Source organism: Neomonachus schauinslandi, chromosome X, assembly GCF_002201575.2.
Source record: "Neomonachus schauinslandi chromosome X, ASM220157v2, whole genome shotgun sequence".
NCBI classification, from domain to species: Eukaryota; Metazoa; Chordata; class Mammalia; order Carnivora; family Phocidae; genus Neomonachus; species Neomonachus schauinslandi.
In genome coordinates this window covers 111,030,938-111,055,610 of record NC_058419.1, presented here as the reverse complement: position 1 = coordinate 111,055,610, position 24,673 = coordinate 111,030,938, and the positions used below count along the sequence as shown (strand labels likewise).

The following is a 24,673-nucleotide window of genomic DNA, read 5'->3' as shown; positions in this document are numbered from 1 at the left end:
CAATGAATCATGGAACACTTCATCTAAAACTAATGATGTAATGTATGGGGATTAACATAAGAATTAAAAAAATAAAAAAAAAGATTTAATCTGCTGAATAACCAAGTGATTCAGGAGAGTCACTGGGACAGCTCGAAATCAGATCTGCTCTGGACGGGGGACCTTCAGCAAAAGCAGGCCAAGGGGATGCTGTGGCTGGGAGTCAGCGGGTTCTAAACCTTCAGCCCCTTCGGACCCCAAGGCTGGCAGGCCATTCGCGAGGCCCCCCGCAGACCAGTTGTACCCTGGAAAGTGGAATGGAGCATTATTTTTGCATGTTGGCTGTGGTCTGTTTTTCTCTCCCAGCCTGTCAGTCTGTGGGTGACGAGGCAGCTATGCAACCGGTTCCAGGGCCTCTCCTTGCTCACACAGGATTGACTGTAGGAGGAAGATGGTCAAGCTGCACTTGGCAAATGATTCAGGGGCCAAGAATCCAGCCAGGGCACAATTCTTGGCCATCGTACTTGGGAGAGGGGAGCCAGAGGTGAGGAGAGAACCATCTCAACATCAACATCATTCAGGAAAGATGGAAACAGGAGGATTTGAGAATCTGATCCATGTTGCTGCTGATGCTTCTCCTGACCCTCTCTGGGCATCACACACCAGTGACTTTTTAAACAGCTCCAGAAACTCTCTCCTGCACTCTGGAAATGAACCATTCTGACATTACCGCAAGGACCAGCCAAAGCACCCAGCAGTCCCTGGCCCCTACCAGCTGGGGCCCACCGGTGCCTCCTGAGAAAGTTCTTTATGGGTCTCATATTCTCCAGGTTTTACTTGAAATCATTTCCTCCTGTGCTCTAGTACTAGAACTTTCGCAGGAGGCATCACAGCATGTAGGCTCTGGATTCTGTGACATGTCACCTCTGCTCTTCAGTAGCTGGGTGACGTGGCCAAGTTACCTGGAGTAAGTAGTGTAGTGTGGTGGCTGAGAGGTGGGGTTTCAGAGCCTGACTGATTACAAATGCTGGCTCTTTCAATTCTTAGCTGTGGACACTGGACAAGTGAACTGACCCAGCTAAAGCTTCTCATCTGTAAAATGGCAGTGGTATTACCTCCCTCTTGAGAGGAGGTGGTTTCATACGCAGAGGGAGTCAGGAAGCACTGCCCCTGTTGAATCTTTGTGACAAGCCTAGAAGTAGTGATCTTATTATGCCCCTTTTGCAGATGAAGTAATTGAGGCTTAAAGAGATGAAGCCATTTCCCCAAGTCACCAGGCTATTAAATAGGGTGGGGGCTGGGAGCCCAGCCCCATGCTGTCTGGCCCACAGGTCTGCTCTTAACCACTGTGAAGGACCCGCCTTGCCAGAGAGCATCCGCAAGACAGCCCACCACACAGCCATACACCACACACAGCGCGTACGCAAGCACAGGGAACTGTGTCATGTGAAGGGGGGGGGAAGAAAATACGGGTATCAAATTGTAGCTACAGTCTGAGCTCGAATCAGCTATGTTACAAAATATACAGAAAGAGAAAAAGACTGGAAAGGAATAAATTTATAGTGTGATACCTGACTAGTGTAGGATTATGGGCATGTGTGGGTGTGTGTGTTTCCTTCTTAATATGTTTCGGTACTGCCTATCCGAGTACAGACTAACTTCATTATAAAAAAGAGAAAGAAAGATGCTCTAAGGGCCACCTCCTCCTGCACACAGGCCAACCACTGGCGAAAGGCCCTTTCCCGTCTGCCAGCCCCTTCCAGCTCTCCACTCCAACTTCTTCCTTTTTCTGCCTCCCTTCTCTGTCCTTGTATAAATTAGCTGGGACAGATGTGTGTTTACCTAATGAAGTTATTGTTGAAACTCTGCCAACTAACCTTCCTTTACCTCGGGATCAGAGTAACTTCTGATTCACAGACAGCACCCTGTGGCCTAGTTCTTCCTGGCCAAGCCCCAACGATGCCCACCCAGTGGATGTCTTGCTCACTTCCTGCTCGCTTGAAACATTTTATAACCAATTTCACATGAGCCTCCCCTTGCCGAGCCTGTTCCCCCAGCGACCTTGCCTCAAACCACAGGGCCCCAAATAAAAAAAGACAATTACAAGTCATCATGTTTTCCAAGATTACTGTGCAAAGAAAAAAATCCCTCAGTGTTGTGTCAGATTTGGCATGGGGCAGACTGACAGAATGTGACCGGGCAGGGCAGAGGGGCACCGAGAGAGAGGACGGGAAGTGTTAGGTTAAGAGACAGTGTGTGACAAGCGTGGTCATGGCAAGTGTGTGCTTGACTGTGGCAGAGGCAGGAGGCAGAGGTGTGAGCTGTCGTGAGGAGCCCCGGTGGTAGCGGAGGTAGGTGGGGGCAGTTCTGAAAGGAGGAAACACTCTGTGCTGTGTGTCTTGCACCCACCGGGCTTGATCAGCAGTGGCTGCGGGCCAGCTTTGCTTATGGGCAGAACGGGTTTACAGGTTGTCCTGGGTTCGTTTTTTTTTTTTTTTTCCCCCTTCGACTGACTTCACTCTCTGATGCCCTCAAACTTAGCCTTCTGGCCTCCTTAGATGAGAAATGATGTCACATTTTCAAAGAAGAGGTCTTTGAAAGTAATTCTAAACAAAAACCAGGGCCAGGGTTCCGTGCAGCTCCAGACTGCCCCCCAAGTGATTAAGAGAAGATTGCACCGGGGCCTACAGGGATTTTCCTCTTTAAATGCAACAGGAAGGACGGGGCAGTGAGAACTGAGAAGGCAGGCTGGGAAAATCTGTAGCAAAACCTGACAGGAAAGACTTCAGCACAGGCATTCATGATTCTTAAATCAAAAGACGCAAGCACGTCGCTTAGTCGGTTTCCCCCAAAATGTCCAATTGTGACCGGACCAAGGAAATAGCACGGAGGGGGTCTCCAGGTTAAGCAGTAGCCCAACGCCTTCTGGTGCCACAGGTGTGCAGTCAGAAACACCCTTTCAACTCAGGCGAGTTATTTTAAGTCATGAATTTTTAGAGGCACTTGTTCTATTTCTTCTCTTTATCCCTCCCTCCATAGTGGAAATGTAACATTCCAGATCCAAATTCAGATGGCTTCAGCCCGCTCGATTTGCAGATCGATGCTAGAAACAGAGGATGTTAGAGCTACGAGTGATCACGGGGTCCCCTCTATACTGAGGAGACTGAGGCCCAGAGGGGCTGGGTCAACCGCTGGGTGGTGGCCAAAGAGGGCCCAGAACTCACATCCCTCAATGTCCATCCAGACTGTGGCAATTCATGAAGAGCCAACATGAAAATGTTCCTAACAACATCAATGAGCCAACATTTTCTGATTTCTAGGAGTGCAGAATGCGTCCCCTAGGCTTCCCATATGCAGGGTGTACACGCCTGTGTGCGCCTGCGTGTGCATCTGCCTGTGTCGAGTCGTTGGCTTGGACACAGAAGCAAACACCGTCCTTCAAAGGATACGTTAACTAGATCTGATCTCTTACCATTATTACCAGGAAGGAAATAGATCTGAATGTTCTGGAGTGAAGACAGCAGGAAGGCAAGTCTTACTTCCTGCTGATGGATTTCAGAGCTGACTCTGCCCTTTGTTTGGCAAGCCCAGCCAGTCCCAGGCAAAGAGCTCATCAGCTGGCTCAACTGGCCTCCCTGGCAGGAAGTTTGATTTGCCACTTGGCCTCTTGCCTTCAGAGCTCTGGCCCCACACATGTGGTTTGCTGAGAATAACCAGAGGAGCGTACTCCTGATGGCTGGGTACACTTGAGGGGGGCGCTTTGTTAGAGGAATATGGTAAGGTTCTGGAAGCAAATCTTAGCTTGATTTTCAGCCTTGGGAAGCCCTCCTCCAGGCATCCAGCTAAGTTCTCTAGAGGTGTCTGTGTGAGGCTAGAGAGGGGACAAAAATGGACAGTTCCTGACCAGGGCACCTCTCATGGATCTAGAAACACATGAAGGCCTCCACTCTGCCCTTTGCTTCCCTGTCCCTGGTGGATTGGCAACACCTTCGAAGAGTGCAGCTGGGGCTACGCTCCGGGTGATTACAGCACCTGTAAGGGCCCCTCTGCGCCCTACAGTATCCCTAGCACAGGAGGTCCCCGGGGGCCACCACAAAAACCTGATCTCAGCAGGGTCTCTCTTGAGTTTCCTCTCCTTAACCTTTGGCCTGGTGGCCTGCATCCCTGGGCCCATCCAGACTGCTAGCCTATTGGGGAATCACACAGGTCTCAGTATTTGGCTTCTCCCCAAGATGCTCTCACACTTTACCCCCTTGTCTCATGTCCCTGCTCCCTCCGCCCACTGTAAAGTGATGCCTCGACTCCATGCCCAGACCTCACTTCTAGATAGAAAAACCCGAGCTCCCCCATGTCCAGCTTCTCCCTACCCGTGCCCTCCGCACCTTCCTCTTTCATGCTAGTGCGGGAGAGAGCAGTAAGTAGGAGGGGAGGGACTGAAGGAAGGGAAGGTACACCCGGTCACCAAACGACCAAAGGACAGGCGAGTCCTGAGAGCCAACCGTGTATCAAGCATGCTGCTATGGGCTGCATGTTTGTGCACTGAATGGACCCAAAATTCCTATGGTGAAACCTAATCCCCAATGTGGTGGTGTGCTGAGGTGTTGCCTTTGGGGGGGTGACTGGGTCATGAGGGTGGCACCCTCATAGATGAGATTAGTGCCCTTAGAGAAGAGACCCCAGAGAGCTACCCTATCTCTTCTGCCGAATGAGGGCACAGCCATCTACGAACCAGGAAGCAGACCTTCACTAGACAGATGCCACATCTGCTGGCACCTTGATCTTGGACTTCCCAGTGTCCGGATTGTGAGAAATAAAGTCCTGTTGTTTATAAACCACCCAGTCTATGGTATTCTGTTACAGCAGCCTGAACTAAGACACACACTTTCGGGCCCCATGAAGGAGAAGCTTGGGACACGGGCTCTGCCTTCAAAGAGATGACAGTTCGGATGGAGCGATGACAGAGAAGCACTTCAGGCAAGGGTACAACTGAATGAGGTGCTCAGCTGAGAGAGTACGGGCTGTAAGTACCAGCAGAGAAGGGAGAAGGAGGCCATCCAGGCTACTTCAGGGAAGCTCAGTTAGGGCTCCGCCATTAGGTCATGCTTGGGTGACATTAGTGCCTTGACTAGTCCCCATCTCTGCAGAAAACCACATGTACAGAAAAGGTTGGAGGTGAATTTTTTTTTTTCACAGTGCTGCTTATTAGAAGCACCTATTTATTTCTCTTCGGAAGACTATTTTTGGGGGAACTAATTCATTGGACATCTTTAGAAACTAGAAGTATTGGTTCTCAAAAGGCTGAAGGACATGACTAGGAACAAAGAAAATTTGGGTTGAGTCGGTTTTATAAACTGGGTTGTCAGACGATGGGGGCTAAGGTAAGGGACCTCCTAGGAATGCGGTAAAGAGAATGTAGTCACAGTTACACCGGCAAGATCCCCCTCCAGCAGACTAGCCCTTGTGGGAATCAAGCGAGTCTTCCTTTCCTGTAAAAGGCTGGACCCTACTGAACTGCTGAGTGATCTTAAGGTTGGCACTCGACCATAACTGAGAGTGTGGGAAATGTACTTGATTGCACCACAGCGTGTCTGGAGATCGACAGCGAACAAGAGGGGTCCACTCAGCTGTGAACCCCGAGAGCCGTGGAGAGGGTTGCTGAGGCCGAAGGTGTGGTGCGCTCGCGAGCAGCCTCCGGGATTGGCGGAGTTCAGCGCACAGCTCCTGGGCGCACACCCTTCCCTCTGGTGCACCTGCAAGGGCCTGCGCGAGAGGCGCCAGCTCCCGCAGAAAGCACCCAGCAAACGCGGTTTCCTGTAGAAGCTGGAGCGAGCGCCCTGGGCAGGCAGACCCGCGTGCTCCAGGCTGGCTGACCCTTCAGTTCTCGTTGCAATCAGTAAGCTGGCAGCCTGCTCGCCGGGTCAGGCTCCGTGAGCTGGCAAACGGGAGCCGGCATCGCAGCCACAGGCACCTTTAGAAATCTTTGAGGGAAGATTTCTGTGCCCCTGAGCGGCGGACCCTCCGCTGCAGAACATTCGCTGTGGGAATCCTCGCAAAACCCTGGTTCTTGACACGGGAGACAAACTCAGAAGGGTCCTCCGTGTCGATGGACATGAGAACAGTAACATCGCCTTCGGGTGATTTGAACAGTTTCTCTTCAAGACTCTAGAGCCTGCGACTTTTTCCTAAAAAGCAATCCTTCAGGAACATTATCGTTCAGAATATCTATTCTATTTTTTTTTTCAATGACACTGGGAAGTTTTCTGCTGTTCTTGAGAGTTCAAGTTCCCCATTTTCCTTCAATAATGATGGCAGAGCATGTGCATTGCTTCACTAGAGCTCTCGGAATATTTAATCTTTCCATTTTGATATTCAGTTTTACTGTCAAGTCTCAAAATAAACCGACAACCATTGAATCTACGTTCTCTCATAAATAGCTTACATAATTGCTCTAAAATATGCACCAAGAGATCACGGGGTGCTCTCCCCACCAGGGAACATCTTGAGAGAAAGCCCCAGAGCGTTTGTCACCTAGTGAGAGAGAATCTGCTGAGGACTCTGAAAGAAAGCCCTCCAGGAAATTCCAAAAGGCTCTGTGGTAACCACCTGAGTCCGTACCGAGCCGCCGCAGAAAAGAGCCAGCCTCGTCAGAATGCTTTGGTGATGCCTACTGATTCAAGAAGTCTGCTGCTGAATAAATGCTGTTTGCTGCTGTCTACCCCAATCATCCCAGACCGTCCTCCTTTCTGGGTGAATGGCTGCAGCCTCAGCCACTGGCAAGACAAGATGACATGTGCTGAAACTGGTGGCAGAATAATGTTTCAGACTCTGTCATTCACACAGTGCATTTGTGTTAATGATTCTAATCATCTTCACACAGCCAGCTCAGCAAACAACAGCCCTGGCTCCTGTCACACTGTCACCAGCTCACCAACACTCTGCATGCAGCGATAAAGGCTGGTAGAGCAGCCGATGCAAAGCTGGGTGGCTGGTTTTGTGGGCCAGAAGGGATGAAAAGGATGTAATACTTTAAATTCTCTGAAAGCTAAATGTCGCATTATACAATCACTTCTCAGCTGTAGGTATTACTTTGTCTGACAGGTTTGACTGTTGTTTCCCCCTGCCGTTTTCTTATTCTTAGGGACAAGGTTAAAAGACCTATCCAAGAGATGGTGGCTGCTTGTCTGAGGTTGGAGAGATGCCCATGGGGCCCCAAAGAGCGTGCATGCCTCAATGAGCAAGCTGAGTCCACTCCTCACTGACAACTTCACTCTCTCGGTGGAAGTCTTCCCTTAATACCTTATGTAACAGAGCAGAGCTTCTAGAAGAGTATGCCATGGAATCTCTCTCACCTGGTATATTTATTGCCCCACTAAAATGTGACTGGGAACTAGAAAGCAAGGTGTCACAATGTAGGCAACCACAGACGTGGCCCATTTGTTAAAAGAATTATCCAGATTTTAGCTTAACCTTCAAAATCATACTACCTCCCTCAGAACAGGGAAGGTGGCAAATGGCCAGCAGGACAGCATGCTGGCTAAGATTCCTTGGCCACAGGGAGAGGAGTCACCAGGAAGGTCTTCCCAGTGCTTCAGGACGTGAACACCTTTTACCAGGCTTGCAAAGGGTCAAACACGCAGTCTGGACGGCCCTCTCCCCTCCATACTCCCTGGAAGAGGCCCACCCTCAATGTCCTTTCGGAAAGGTCCAGCAGGTCTCTATGACCCTGAGCATCAGACCTGCTGCCCAACTCTACACCCACCAGGGCAGCAACTGCGTGGACCCTCCCTCCTTATCAACCAGCACGGTGGCTAGCCCAAGAGAAGGAACCCAACACACACACAGTGGGTGAATAAATAAACATAAAACATAACTGCCAGGTAGCAGGTCCTGAAACAAATACAAGAAACAACATGAAGATTATGCCATTCTGTGCCCACTTGTCTCTATAGGTATAGTTTCTAAAGTACTTGATTTCTTTTTGAAGGGTATCGTCAAAGTTCTCAGATGCATTTGGATTCCCAGGGAAGCTCATAAAGACATCAAGATAACTGTGTTGATTTGACCAGCTGAAGCAAGATGAACCAGAGTCTGACTTCTATCATTACTGCCCAGTTTCAGCTGGATCCTTCCCACACTCGTGCGAACAGTAATTACAAAGGCGGGAAGAGTTAGCGTACGTGGGGCCTTTACCAAGCACCAGCGCCATGCTGAAGAATTCCTATCTTCTCAACAGTTCAACAGCGTAGGCGCAATTCTTCTCGCAGTTTTATAGATGAAGATACTGAGGCTCAGACACATCCAGGGGGGTGACCTTGAGCAGAACAGGTACGTGACGGGGCCATGATGCAAGCCCAGGCCCAGCCGATGCTACAGCCTGGAGTCACGGGCATTATAAACGGTTGCCACACCTCACTCCCATGTCCTCTTGTTTCACAACGTTTACTTTCCAGTCAGTATTAAACGTTAGCATCTGTTTTGCTCAGGGCTGGATTCTATCAACTGATAGGCCACCACACTTCGATCATCCAAGAAAAATGGCTCAAATGATTTTGCTTGCTGGAAATTTTTTCTTGAATGACAAGCTCTTCTCTGTTCTGAGAATTTATTCCCCTCCTAAAATATGGTCAGGAACTGGAAGGTGGAGCTGTCACCACTTAAACAGATACCTGCTTCTCTACCAGCACTTCCCCAACTGGAACGTGTGAACGGTTCGCTGGAGGATCTTGTTACAAAGCAGGTTCTGATGCCCCAGGTCTAGGATGGGGTCTGAGTATTTCTAACAAGCTCCAGGTAACACTGATAAAGTGTGGCCCATGGACCAGCACTAAGAGTCAGGGATATATATAGAAAACACCAGGAAGCAGAATCCAGATTCTCTGAACCCCAAACTCAGTTCCTAGAGAGAATAATACGTGTGGAATGGAACATTCTTCAGCTAAACAATATAGGAAACAAGCTATCCTTTTGGGATATCCTAGGGTGTGGCCCTAGGCTTCAAACCAATCTAAAGATCTATGGGACATGATCTTGGTGGGTACCAACACCATGCAGCTTCTTGAACTATCACATTCGTTCATCTAGGCCGTACATACACCATCAATGCTGTATAGTATCCTTAGCAACCAATCCACCAATGTGTAGCTATCCTTCATAAACGTCAGCTCCATAAGAACGGTCATGGTTCAAGGTTAGGTTCATGGTCCAGTAGCAGTGCCCCAACAGGCATAAACAGGAACCAGTCCAGAAAGGCAGGCAGAAGTCAAGTGAAAGCCTGAGCAAAGAGCCCTGAGATGCAGCACAGAATGGAAAAGACCAAACTGCTGTCCCCTTATAACATCAAGTGCTTCTAACTTTTCAACTTTCTTGTTCCATCCTCATCAGAGAGACAATACACCTGGAGCGAGGCAAAGATGGACTGGCTCACTGAAACAACAGCATTGGAAAATGGGTCCCCACAAAGAGAAAACAGATCAGAGGTGTATACGAATACACATATGGACAAATGTGTGTATACATGGTCCACATATGTACACACACAGTGTAAGAACATCAGTGGCCTCCCTCTGCGTCCTCAGCTTCACAATGTGCTTCTCAGCCACTTCCACAGTATTGGGCACTTCACCACCCCCAAGGGACAATACCACACAGGATGCAGGCAGTCCTCTTACCAAACGGAGCACCCGAGAGTTCTTGTCATTTGGATGCTTATATGTTCCAGGCACCACACCAAGTGCTTTCCACACATTATCTTATTTATTCATGCAACAACACCAGAATAAGGATCACGGTGACCAGCTGTCAGATGAGCAAACTGAGGGTGGTGGAAGGTAATTAACTCGTTCACACTCATGCCCAGCCTACAGAACAGCCAAGGGCTCAGAAACCAGATCCACTGAACTAAAATGCCAGTGCTCTTCAATGGTCCACTAAACTCCCCTCACCCAGTATCCCGAGACCCACCATGGAAGCCACCATTCTGACAGCGTGTGGAGTGCTGACCTCAAGGCCAGGAAACTTACATTGCCCTCCTTTTCAAAGTCAGGTGGAAGAAGCTTCACGAAGTTATCAGGGAACACTCCTCGTCTGCCGTTGAGTTCTCCTTCCCACCAGCCCACGTCGATGCAGTCCTAGGAGACGGGAGAGCAGAGAGTGAGAAATGGGGCAAGTACCCTCCGGCGAGGTCCCACACCCCTATTAGAGAGAATGGAGGCCCTTTCCTTGAGGCCACTATCAACACAACAGTGGTTAATGAGACGAAGTGAGCACAAATCTCCAAGTCAGATGGGAGAACAAAAGCGCAAGTGTGCTAGAGCTGCTGGTTGGGACTCAGAACCCAGTGCTGCCGTCAGATGCCCCGCATTAATCCGATCTGCTTTTCTTTAAAGATGGGAGGATATGTATTTTCTTCATCTTAATTTTGCTGAAATAAAATTATTTCATTAACTGCAAACATGCTTTAGGAAATACCACATGCACAAATGTTCTCTTTGATTAGCCTGTCACAAAGCTTATGGAAATTAAAAAGGACTTTGCGACAGTCAGCCAAGCATAAGAAAAATCACACTTCTGGCAAGCTCGTAAATGCACTGCTCTTCCTGACCTTCTCCTCTCCGTGGTGATGGGGCACGGTTGTCATCATGAAAAGCCCTTCCCCCACCTTACAGAACTCAATGTTCGCTTACTAAATGAAAGAATAAATCTATTCATTCTTCCAGATCAAACCTGCTGCCCTTTAAATACTCCCTATTCTGTTCTTTCACTCGTCAGATGTTTATTGAATGCCTATTTTGTGCCAGGCGCCAGGGAGAGCATGAGAGTTTGGCCTGTGCCAAGCTTCTGTCCCGAGCCTAACAGCCTCATGGTTCTCCTGGGTCTTCAACCTCATGCCACAGAACCATTTCTATTTTACCCCACATCCAATTGGCTGGAAGGCCAATTTGCTCTAGGTTTTTTTTTTTTTTTAATTTTTTATTGTTAATGTTAATCACCATACATTGCATCATTAGTTTTTGATGTAGTGTTCCATGATTCATTGTTTGCGTATAACGCCCAGTGCTCCATGCAGAACGCGCCCTCTAGTTTTATAATATACCTCACATTTGTCCTCTGGCTCCAAATCCACTTCTACTACCCTAATCCAAGACTCACCTGGCCTACCGCAAACCTCCTCACTTGGGCATTTCTTCCTGCCCAGTATATGAACAATGTACACACACTGCTCTTGGGTACACGTCCTTGAGTAAAAACCCAATTCTCAGACCGTGATCAACAATTCCTGCTACAGCCGAAAATGAGCAGAGGCTTTCCAAAAAAAAAGCTAGTAACACGTAGGACTTTTAAAGTTACGTCTGAAGTGGGGCATGCTCAACAAAGTGAGGAGATCGTGTTCAGGGCCCATGGAGAGACACTCATGGTCCTCCCCAACACCAATAGGGGTGGGGAAGGGGCCAGGAGGGCTCAAGCAGCAGATATGAAGCTGGCCTAGGGCCCCGCTGTAGACCCCTGGAGGGCCACAGCGTATGTGAGATCACACATCTTAGCAAGATCATACATCTTAGCAAGGCGAGGAACATATCTGGCCTTTTGACCATTATGCCCCCAGCCCACCACACCATGCCCAATATAATAAGTATTTGTGGAATCAATGAGGACTTTTTCTAACCCTGAGTTCTGTGATCTCCTGAAATATGGTACAGAAACACTGTGATCTCCTGCCTCGATCTACCTTAACTCATGATGATTTTTACATAAGAGAGGGCCCACCTCAGGTGAGAAGTGAATGAACACCACCTCCCTTCTCCCAGCAATATCTGTTGCAAAGATAAATGGACTCTTTAGAAGAGGACATGGGTTTTAGAAATGGATCCTTAATCACAGATGGTAAATTCTAGTCCTGACCAACACCAAAAAACAGACACTTGAAGCATCAAGTTCAGATTTACCCAGAACAAACCAAGGTTCAAAAGACAACACGAGAGAATGCTTATCTTTCTTGGAGAATGACAGAAGAGAAGCCCAGGTAAGTATTCTGGTCCTGCTCATGTCCCATCACTCCCTAAACAATCTAACATCAGTCCCCACAGAAGGGATTCATGAACGGGGATGGTGGTGGCAGAGTATGATGGCTTCTGATGTTCTTCCAACTCTGAGAAGATCTCGTCATCAACAATACCAGAAAATCTTGCGAAGGAGTAGGGGGTGACATGCCTTTACTTTTAATCCTTAGAAATTAAATCTTTCAATCCAGAAGGCTCTGCTTTTGAGGAAATGCCTGGCACCTTTTTTTCTCTCCTTTTTCCGGACAAGTCCTCTTCTCCTCAAACCCAACTTGAAACTCACCTTTAGGAAAGTGATAATGATGAATGCTTTATCTTTTCTTGAACACTCACAACTGTGTTAATTTGCACTTCATGATATTCAATTCAACAAACATCTATGAAATGCCAAGTATATTTAAGTTCCTTCTGTAGGCACCAGACGTTAAACCTGCCAAGAACACGATCCCTAACTCCAGGGAGCTTAGAGACTTATGTGAAAGACCCACACACAATATTATACCAGGTCCTTTTGGATAAAGGTATCAACCAAGAGCTCTGGTAGCAAAGAGGAGACAGTCATTAACAGCTTTTCAAACAATCTTAAATCTTTTCATGTGCAAAGGGTTTGCTTACGTGAGGACTGAACTTCCCTGCACATTCATTTCAGAGCACCTGATACAGAATTACATCCAAAAAAGGCACTCAAATATTGTTTAGTTTCAAAAGCTTTCTTCCAAATTTTCTGACTGATGCAAATCCATGCCTCACCTTAATCTTCTGCAAGCAGTAACCCAAGAATCATTGTAACGAAGCCTTTTCCTTCATATGTGAGAAAAACAATGAAGAAAATTTTAATAAGCAGAAGCATATCCAGAATAGAACCAGAATCCAGAACTCATACATGCCTACAGGGCAAAACAGTGCATATGACATATTTATTATATCTCCCATCAGTGGAGAATGGCTTGGATGGCTCATCTCTACTCAGCTTCTTAAGGAAAATGTTAACAGTACTAATCATTGTGTAATTCAAGGTAAGAGAGGGAAAACATGAAGGTAGAGCACAATCTGTCTTACTGTTCTGATTGGTAGGAGGACAAATACAAGGCTCGTGGATGAGATGAGCACATTCCAAAAAGAAAACAGCCAGTGTGTCTTAGGACACAGAGGAAAGTGACTGCTTCAGGACAGAAAGGAGCCCAGGGTCAAGGTACCTGAAGTGGGACAGAGACTGATAGAGAAGCAGGGCGCTTCTTACCCCCTAGCAAGAGAAGCTAATTTAAGGAAAACAGGAACAATTCTGACAGCAAAATGAGAAGCGGAAATACCTCCTCTTCAACAAACCAGGCAAAAGAACAAGCCTTCTGATGGCAGAGATGAAGAGACAATTATTCGTATGAGGGCTGTGTTTCTGGAAGTGTAAAAGAGCAGCAAATTCAATTTATTTACTGAGGACTGAAAACATGCAGGATAGCAGAGGAATTCAGGGGTAAACAGAAAATCATAATGTCCTTACAGGGCTCTGGAGCCCAGAGCCTAGTATGAGGGGCAGACAGTGAATCACTATGGTGCAGAAATACCGGCAGGAGTGCTAGGCCAGATTTAAAAACAAGTGGGACCGGGCGCCTGGGTGGCTCAGTTGGTTAAGCGACTGCCTTCGGCTCAGGTCATGATCCTGGAGTCTCTGGATCGAGTCCCGCATCGGGCTCCCTGCTCGGCGGGGAGCCTGCTTCTGCCTCTGGCCCTCCCCCCTCTCATGTGCTCTCTCTCTCTCATTCTCTCTGTCTCAAATAAATAAATATAACCTTTAAAAAAAAAAAAAAAAGAAGAGAAAAACAAGTGGGACCAAGAAAAACCAGGTAGCCTGAAAAGAGAGAATGAGGGGTGAACCAAGGCAATGAGAAAGGTCAAAGGCAGGATCACGAAGCATGAAGGAAGGGAAGAGGGAGAGTGGGAAGCTGGGGTCCTGGAAGAGAACATTCAAGAACTGGCACTTAGGGTGAAGGCAGTGTCTGGCTCCCAGGGGGCTCCCAACCAACATCTACTGAACAGTGATGTGAGATGTGAGGCAAGATGGCACCTGCGAGTGGCAGGAGCAGAATGGAGAGACCGTTGGTCAGTGAATTGTGAGGCCAGAATGTCATCAGGGTGGAGTGGATGTCCCCAAGGAGGATGGTGGGAGGTGCGTGAAAGCAGGACAATGAGATAGCAGCCGACCAGTGAGGAGAGAGGCAGTGCAGCCAAGATACTGGCAGATGTGAGCCTGACCACTTAAATTCTTTTCAAACCTGGGACACTAATAATAATCACACCAGGACCACAGATGTAACCCAAGATGATGATCGCCCTAGTGGATTTTGAGATTCCAATAACGACGAAGACAGGGCAGTATAGGCAGGTGAGGGGGTGGCTTCTGAATGAGGCAGGAGTTTGCCGTGGGAAAGAGTGAGAGATCAGCATGTAGATGAAAGTTTCCAGAACAAGGATGATTAGAAATAAGCTCTAATGGCATGAAAGCAGAGGAAAGTAGACCTGGACTTCATCAAGAGTCCAGAATATGGAAAGAACGATATTTCTGACAGAGAACGTTCACTCTTCTATGACCAAGTCCTCAAAATGGTTTCTCTATGCCTCATCACCAGGCAGATATATGAGTAAAATATGGTATTTTTCCTTATAAAAAACAAATGATGTTTTTCCTTTGAAGGAATGAGTAAACAGAACCTTAGCTGTGCTGTACCCCTACTTCCACGTCCTGCGCTATGTCGGGTTATCGGAGATATCGCAGGGAGAGGGGCAAGACGGCAAACTGGGGCCAGCTGAGACTTAAGCAGTCCACTAGTTATAAAAACTCTGGGTCTCGCTTTCTTGACACACAGGAAAATCTTGGTGAGGTGTAAAGAGCGACACGACCACTGGTGGTTATCATCATTATTGTGATTCTATGGACTGGTCCCAGGGACCCTGAGGGACAATGTGGCCAGGAAATCTTCTGAATTAAGCTCACACACATTTGTCACCATCCTCGGGTGAGACCGTCAGTGGCCACAGTTTACACACTTGGAAGAAGGCCAAGGAGAGGGACACCAAGGCCCCAGGGCGCATCTGAGGAGGGAGGCCTTGCCCACACCCCAGTGCCCTGCCTTTGTCCACTCGATCCTGCTGGAGGAGCCCTGAGGAACGCGGCTGGAGCATTCTAGCACTTCCCACGGCTACCGCAGCAGGGGCCGGCTGACGCCGCTCCCTGATGGACAACTTGTTGGCGGAAAGTCACCAGCCAGCTCTGGTGCGTCTGCCTCTAGTCTCAGTGTTACAATTGTTGAGAAAAGACAAACCTGCCACCTGGCTTGCAAATTGGTTAAAAGAATGAGCCACAACCTCCTCTTGGGCACCCTTTTGTCGAGAATGCAAAGCAACCTAAGAGTTTAGGGTTTCTCAAAGCGGGCTGCACATTTAGAATCACCTGGGGAATTTTTAAAATTCCCAATGCCTGGGCTACACCCCACACCAATTCAAGCACAATTTCTAGGGGGTGGGACCAGGAAATCGGCACTGTTTAGAGGTCCCCAGGTCCTTCTAATATGCAGGTTGACAATCAATGATTTGGACCAGTGCTTCTCAAACTTTATTTATTTACTTTTTGCTTCTCAAACTTTAATGCACATACTATCCACCTGGGGATCTTGTGAAAATGCCAATTCGGATTCAATAGGTCTAGGGCAGGTCTGAGATTCAGCATTTCTAACAGGTTTCTGGGTGATGCATATCCTGCTGGTCCATGGACTACATACACTTTGAGTGGCAAGATTCTCAAAAATGGTAAGCTTTTTGAAAACAAGGATCTTATCTTTACACCTTTGCAGCCACCAAATACCTAAAACATTGCCTGGCTATCAATTCTGAATAAATGTTGGCTGAATGGATGCAATGATGGATGGCCCAATCTTCCCCCAGACTCTCTCAACTTTCAAACATCAAAAGTGAGGTCAAGTTGAATGAGGAAGAGGCAGGTATAGATTAGCTACACAAGAAAGCTTCATCTAAGGGGGCCTGGCTGGCTCAGTCAGGAGAGCATGTGACTCATGACCTCAGGGTCGTGAGTCCGAGCCCCACGTTGGGTGTAGAGATTACTTAAAAAAAAATGTCACATTAAAAAAAGAAAGCTTCATCTATATGATCTGGCTTACCTGTTGGTCTGTACCACATTAATTATTTGTTTATAATTGTGGAAACAACTTAAAAAGCACCTCCAAAATGTAGGCCACATTTTCTCAGACACTGTAAGTGCTCCAAATATCTGAGTTCAGAAGGGAATGCATAGCTTACAAATGGACATATCAAACCAAACAATGGAAAGATTAAAATGGGTTCACCCGTTGGTCCAAATGAAAAAGAAAAGCACTCTGCTCAGTAACTTCTCTTGGTGGTCAACTGTCCGTCCCCACATTCCCCAGAAATTCCCAATTTCCCAGAAGTTATCCAGCATGGCTGAAAAAAAATTTTTCATGGCCTTCTCTGATGACTGAGATATCACTCCAGGAGAAAGTGAGTGCTGAACACTTTAGTGTGGCTCTTAAGTGAGCCTCAGAGGGCCCCGAGGGGGTCTTACACCCTCAGCATCCCACCAGCAATACAGAAAGCAGTGTTTAATATTTACTAATGAGCGTCTTCTGCATGGAGCTTCAGGGGAGCTCTTGAGAGAAAGATCCATAGAAGCCGGAGCCCAGGAGCACTGAGCTTTGCCTCTGCTTGTTAACACCTCCCCAAGAGATGCAATTATTCTGCATGGCTGGGATATCTCCTCAGAATTTCCAACATCCCTGTAAGTTAGTTATTAAAGCAGGCTCATCAACATCATGGTTTATGAGGTAAGAGGGAAAAAGACGACTACTGTCTATCTCAATGTCAGAAGAAATGCCTGGCAGACCATAGTTCATGAGAGAAGCCAAGGAGACAGCCCCAGAGACGAACTCACTCATGGAAATGTCACATTCCAGACTAAAAAACCCAATAGAACAGATCAATGAAACCAGGAACTGGTTCTTTGAAAAGACAGACAAAATGGATAAATCTTTAGCCAGACTCATCAAGAAAAAGAGAGCACTCAAATAAATAAAATCAGAAATGAAGAGAAATAACAACAGACGCCATGGAAATACAAAAGATTATAAGAGAATATTATGAAAAATTATATGCCAACAAATTGGACAATCTAGAGGAAATGGACAAATTCCTAGAGACATATAACCTCCCAAAACTGAATCAGGAAGAAACAGAAAATTTGAACAGACTGATTACCAGCAATGAAATTGAATCAGTAATCAAAAAATTCCCAACAAACAAAAGTCAGGACCAGATGGTTTCACAGGGGAATTCTACCAAGCACTTAAAGCGGAGTTAATACCTATTCTTCTCAAACAATAGAAGAGGAAGGAAAGCTTCCAAAGTCATTCTATGAGGCCAGCATTATCCTAACACTAAAACCAGATAAAGACACTACAGAAAAAGCCAATAAATATCCTTGATAAACATACATGTAAAAATCCTCAACAAAATATCAGCAAGCCAAATCCAACAACACATTAAAAAACCATTCACCATGATCAAGTGGGATTTATTCCTGGATTGCCAGGGTGGTTTGATATTCACAAATCAATGTGATACATCGCATTAATGAGAGAAAGGATAAAAGCCATACGATCATCTCAACAGATGCAGAAAAAGTATTTGACAAAGTACAACATCCATTCATGATAAAAACTCTCAACAAAGTAGGTCTAGAGGGAACATACCTCAACATAATAAAGGCCTTATATGAAAAATCCACAGCTAACATCATCCTTATTGGGGAAAAATGGAGAGCCTTTGCCCTAAGGTCAGGAACAAGACAGGGATGTCCACTGTCCCCACTTCTATTCATCATAGTACTGGATATCCTAGCCACAGCAATCAGACAACAAAAAAGTAGTAAGAGGCATCCAAATCGGTATTGGAAGAAGTAAAACTTCCACTATTTGCAGATGACATGATACTCCGTATGGAAAACCCTAAAGACTCCACCAAAAACTACTCAAACTGATAAATGAATTCAGTAAGGCTGCAGGACAAAATATTAATATACAGAAATATGTTGCATTTCTATACACTAACAATGAAGTACCAGAAAGAAATTAAGAAAGCAATCCCACTCACAGTTACACCAAAAATAATAAAATACTTAGGAATAATCTTAACCAAGGAGGTGAAGGACCTATACTACAAAAACTATAAAACACTGATGAAAGAAATTAAAGGAAAAAAAATGTCACATTCCAAATGTCAACATTTTAGGATTATCAAGGCTTAGGGAGTCTTTCACTGTTTTGTGATACTGGGAACTCATGACCTCAAAGAGTCTATCTCACTTGTAAAAAATCCTGACTTTTTATTGGGCAATAACTTAGAGGCTTTGCAACACTAACTTCTGCTTCTGTCATTCTACATATTATATAACCGGTAATGAAAAACTGGATGAGGAACACACAAAGGGCAGTAATCGAACCTTCACTAGGTCATGCCAATATGAATCGAAGCATGTATGGATGCCTGAAAACTATTCAGAAATGCCCCATGTCTTCTGTAAGCCACCCACACCACACCTCACATTTTCCTGCTTCTTCATACATAACTGGATGTTCTCAACAACTGTGCAAGCTACACTGCTGAGACTGGATTTTGAGGTCTTCTTTGTAAGAGTGTCGAGTTTTGTTATGGCGAGCAAGTGACTTGCGGATCAGCTTGACCTGTCAAGGCACGGCTTAAAGCTTTGTTAGGGTAGGTTAGGGTAGCGCTGTTCCTGTGACTGCCTCTTCTGGGTTCTCAGTTAGATGCCAGGTGTGTTCAGCAAAGTTTTTCTACCCTGCTTGGCCAGAACTCTAACATCTCCCAACCTTGGTGACTTCTGGGATATTCCCTCAGCTCACAGCCCACCCACGCCCCTAGGCTTATTTTCTTCCAGACCTGGTGGAGTCTTGCCCTGTTGATGCACAGCGTAGTATTTGGCAAAAGACTCAAGAACCTCCTGTATATAGGCTTCTGGAGCCCTTTCTTTGTACAGCTCACTCCTCAGCAATTCACTGCCCTGAAAAGTCCAGTCACCTTGGCAGTCCTGAATTATGATCTCTGTTTCCTCCATCTGATGAGTCTTCCGCTTTCTGTTGGGGCTCCCCTGCCCTCTGCTGCAATTTAGAAAGTGCCCCCGGGGGAAAAAAGCCAGGGTTGATGTGGAATCCTTTTCCCAAGGATTACATCCCTGAGCTATGTATTACCCAACGCCTAAAAACAGTGGGTTCATGTATTTTGTCCGATTTTAAAGTTGTCTGTGGCAGGAGGGTAAGCCTAACACCTTTGACTCCACCGTGGCTAAGCATAACCAGAAGTTATGCTTGCTTAAAAAGACTGTTTCTTTAATTAGAATTTATTTTTTTCTAGATTTAATAGAACTTGAAGCTCTATCTTTAAAAGTCTGAGCTATTTCAAGGTCTAATTCCCAAAAGAAGTCCTAGAGAAAGAATTTCTAAAATGAAAAGACATACGAGAGTTTTTAATTATCCTGGAGTCTCCTCTGCTAGTCATATGCACATTTCTCTAATAGGGAAGGTGGAATATTCCCTAAGGAAAAGTAGAGTCAGTATTAAACATCATTATATGGAAAATTTAAATACATGCAGTAAGTCAGTGCCACCCAACTTTTTTTCAGATAATGGCACACATATAAAATGATACTATTTTGATGACATATTGCTGGAAGCCAAATGTTGTTGAAGGCCATCAACCCAGAGGGGGGTCCCAGCTACCTAAGGCCCTTTCCATCCACCTAGAGAGCAGAGGGGATCACCATCCTACACTCCCATAACCCACTCAAAGCCCATGGGTTAGGATTTGCCACAGAAGTAACCTTTGAGTCCAGATGTCACTAAGAACCGAGCAAAAAGCTGAAATCAAATCTCGGTCCCCAGAAAGAGAACAGAATTTCCACAGACGTTATGAGAGGCAGGCAGGCAGGAATGAGGAAGGCCTGAAGGGGTTTTAATAGGAGACAAGCCAGAGCAGAAGCCCAAAGGCCTCGTTACTCACAGCCTGTTTCCCTCTTAGAAAAAGATGCTTCTATCTGGAGCATCTTCAGAAAACAGCACCCAATAGATAATTTCTGTACTGGTCCAACCCCAGGGTCACCATTCACACTGGGCATCTCCCGGAGTTGTGGGGCATGGCCATATAGTTTGCACACAACAAATATACAAGAATAGCTTACTGATTTCATTATTTTATTTGCAGGTTATATAATCTTAAATTTCAGGAAATACTTATGCTTTTAGCCTTTTTTCTAATATCAGAATGAAAGACCTTCTATCCCCAGAAATCTACCTCAAAAATCAGTAATCATGTGAAAAGGGGATATTTGCGGAGAGGACCTTTCCTGTGTACTTATGATTGGGCTTTAAGCATGACGTGTGCCATTAAAACATAAAGGCACATGAACAAGTCATACATAAAATGCAACTCATTAAGGAAGGACTTTTACATTTTTTTGGTCTATTTAAACATAATCAAGGATGCAAACTTATGCAACAGTTTTTTTTCACAGAAATTTCTCATTTCTACTTGTTAAGTCATTTACATTGAGATGACCATTTAATGTTAATTTTTTTTAAAGATTTATTTATTTGAGAAAGAGAGGGAACATGCACGTGCACAAGTGGGGGGAGGGGCAGAGGGAAAGAATGGTCAAGCAGACTCCCTGCTGAGCACGGACCCCCCCCCCCCCCGACCAAGGGGCTCAATCCCAGGGCCCACAAGATCATGACCTGAGCCGAAACCAAGAGTCAGACACTTAACCGACTGAGCCACCCAGGCACCTATTTCATGCTAAATTTTGAAATCTGTTTCTAATGATACTTTCGGCTCATCCAAACCACGTGGCTAATAACACAGTTTACCTCTCAAGGATGTACATCCTACAGCTGACTTTTCATTTGCGTTTATGTTTAGAAAACGATATTGATTCTGTATCCTGACACATGCTTTTCTTCCATTAAAAGGGTAGTAGATATAGTAAAATATCATTTTGCTTCATTGACAAAGACACTGGCATTTATAAAGCATCTTTCATTATGTTTTAAGAGATTTTCTTAGCTCCTGCACCACCTCTAGGAGGTAACAAAGAAAGTTGTTAAGGATGAAGGTGGGGGAATTACTTCATTTCACAGATAAGGACCAGGAAGGAATATGAGGTAAAGGGCATAGCCATGATCATTATGAACATCAAGATCATCCAAGCCAGCTGTAGCAACTATTGGTAAATTCCTAAATGCCTACCTTCCATTTCCATTCTTCACCAGACAAATCTATATTTCAGTTTTCCTGTTAGGAAAACTTACTCCTCGGCATAAAAATTTGTTTGGGGGTCTTTTTCTCTATACTCAGCAAATTTAGCTTATAGGCCATATGCAGTGAGTGAAAAATACAATTCCGAGGTCAAATCTAGGCCCTCAGGCTGCTCAGCTGAGCCCAGGCCTGACTGGTAGAGCGTGGCTACATTTGTTTGCCATCTTGGGGGAGAAGGCTCTGATAAGGGAGATTTGCGGTCTTGTGTTACAAAGGATATTCCCAGGAAGACTCAGAACAAAACCAAGGTCCTTGCAATTCATGCAATTACTTATCAGGCAATTATTTACTAAACAGTGGGGCTCAAATCGCCTTGTAAGAAAAACAGACCAACCAACATTCTCTTAACGCTACCTTTGCAGAGCAAAAGTTTTTAATTTTGCCGAAGTTCAATTTAGCAGTATTTTCTTTCATGGACTGTGCTTTTGGTGTCATGTCTAACAACTCTTTCTCCTATGTTTTCATAAATAACATTTTGTGGTTTTTGCTTTACATGTAGATCTATGTTACATTTTAGTAGATCTATTTTACATGTAGATCTACTCAGTCCATTCTGAGTTAATTTTTGCATCATGTATTAGGTTTAGGTTAGGGTATTTTTGTTTTTGTTTTGCTTATGGACTTCCAATTGTGCCAACACCATTTCTGAAAAGACTATCCTTTCTTTCTTAAATTATCCCTGAACCTTTGTTGAAAATTAATTGGCTGTATTTTTTGGGTCTGTTTCTAGACATTCTATCTCGGGGGCCAGCAAACTATATAGCCCATGGACCAAATCTGGCCTGCTACCTATTTCTGTTCATCCCACTGAGAATAGTTTATACATTTTTAAATGGTTTTAAAAAACCAAAAGAAGAATATTTCAAGGAATGTGAAAAATCACACAAAATTCAAATTTAAGTGTCTATAAATAAAGTTTTATTGGAACTCAGCCATGCCCATTCATTTACTTCTATGACTGCTTTTGCATAGTTGCAACAAAGACCATCAAGCCTAAAATATTTACTCTCTGGCCCTTTACAGAAAAAGTTGGCCCAGCTCTGATCTAGAATGAGGATCCTTATATATATCCATGCAGAACCTCAGGGGCTCTCTGAATGCCATTGTAAAAAAAAAAAAAAAAAAAAAAAATGCTTGTAAGGACAGAAGCTTTAAATAGAACCTCTGAAAGCCCTGAGGAAGGCAGAAAAGGAATGCATTTAATAGCCAGCTACCCTTTCCAACTAGGACTAAAATATAAAAGCTTTAAGTAAAATTATTCTTAAAAGGATGAATTGTACTGCATTATCTAGTTAACCAGAAAATGGAGAAAATTTAAGTCTAAAAGGTATTTATTTTTAATGATGTTTTTCTTAAATATCTCTCTGAGTCATAAACTAAGAAAAAACATTTGTAATGTGAAAGATGACAGGTTAATGTCATGAATATAAGGTATTTTTATAAAAATCAATTGGAAAATGACACATAACATTTTCAACTTGAGTAACCATTTTAAAAAATGCAAACACCTATCAGATTAGCAGAGATTAGAAAGAATGATAATATCCAAGGATGACAAGGACAGGAAAATACATTCGCACACACTCCTGTGGGGAAGCTAAATTGGCACAACCTTTCATAACACCACTCAAATACCTTTAAAAGGAACTGAGGCAGCAGTTAGCTATTTATCATCAAGAAATAATAACAACTATTAACATTTTTACAGCACTTACTCTGAGCGAGGCATGCTAAGTGATTTAGCTACTTTAACTCATTTAATCTTCGCAACGCCAGGAGGTAGGTACTATCATCACCCCCATTTCACAGATGTGGAAACTGAGGCACAGAGAAATTGAGCAATCTTCCCAAGGTTATACAAGTAGTAGAAAGTAGCAGAACTAATTACATGCACAAGAATTCACAAAGTGATGACTGCACACCACATGGTCTAAAATAAGGAAAACCTAGAAACAAGCTAAACATAAAAGAGAACTGGGGTACTTCGTACAATAGGACTCTAAGGAACCATTTTAACCGTGCTGCCAAAGACAGGCATGATATATTTTGAAAAAAGAGGGTTACAAAATAGTGTATGTGCTATGATCTTGTTTTTATTTTGAACTGTAATTTGTGTGTGTCTCTGTGTGTAAAACATCTGGAAGAAAACAGCTCAAACACGGAGAGGTGATTTTGACTTTTTTTGGTATTTATCTATTTATCTGTTTTCTTCTCATTTTTTCCCCAAAAGTAAGATTATTTATATAATACTATTTAAAAGTGCATCCCATGCCACCTTCCATCTCAGAAAAGCAGATTTTAATAAAATGCAAATGTGAATGTAAAGAGCTTTGAGATACTTTAATAAGACACAGGCTATATAACTATAATAAATTACTTTTCTCCTAAGAAAAGTCAAAAAATAAATAATAAAGGGGAATTTCAGGGAAAGTGCTGAACTGAATTTCAGGACAGTTCAATATATGAAGTAAAAACTTCCAGTCACTGGGCATTTGCTTTCTCTTCTTCCCATACTAACTTCTCAGAGCAGTAACGAGAATCAACTTTTATATTCCTAAAGCACTTTGAGCCTCAACATCTCACTTAATTCTCACAATGGCCCTCTCCAAGTAATACCAACAGAAAGGTTGGAAGTAGAAAACAGAAAGAGTTTCTCTAATTCCTTAAGACACCTGCGGGTTTTTCTGTGTGTTGCAGGAGAAAAGTATTCCAAGATGGTGTTGCACGGATTACCAATGTCCTGCCGCTAAAACACAGCATTCTGGACGGAGATGACCATTAGGCCAAACAGATGCAGGGTCCCTTTCAACAGTTTTACATCATTTATGGAGGCATAAAAAGCTGGGGCGACTTATCAACTGCAAACTCATCTGTCTATGAAAAATCTGCAATCATGGCCATCAAAATCTGGGGGTGGTACTGTTTTGACTGTCTACTGGTAAACGAAAGAGAAATTTTCTACCACCTCAAGTCCTGTGTTTACCAACCTCATCTAATTTTAAACTGTGTTTATGATAATAAATGAGCTCAGTGAGGAAGAGTTTTGATCAAACGTCCTCATGGTATCAGGATTCTTCTCTACCGTCCCAGTGTCCTGGTTACTTTAAAGAGGAAGACAAAGGGCGCCTGGGTGGCTCAGTCGTTGGACGTCTGCCTTCGGCTTGGGTCATGGTCCCAGGGTCCTGGGATCGAGCCCCGCATTGGGCTCCCTGCTCCACGGGAAGCCTGCT

The 24,673-nt window shown here is 44.8% G+C and overlaps 1 protein-coding gene across 1 annotated transcript in view; it reads right to left on the bottom strand.

The window, feature by feature from the left end:
• Window positions 1–24,673, bottom strand: part of SH3KBP1 (SH3 domain containing kinase binding protein 1) — a 337,600-nt gene that overhangs the window by 54,758 nt on the left and 258,169 nt on the right. Inside the window, exon 11 of the mRNA XM_044911630.1 lies at window positions 9,999–10,106. Within this exon, the coding sequence (XP_044767565.1) occupies window positions 9,999–10,106 (108 nt within the window). The remainder of the gene's footprint in view (window positions 1–9,998; window positions 10,107–24,673) is intronic.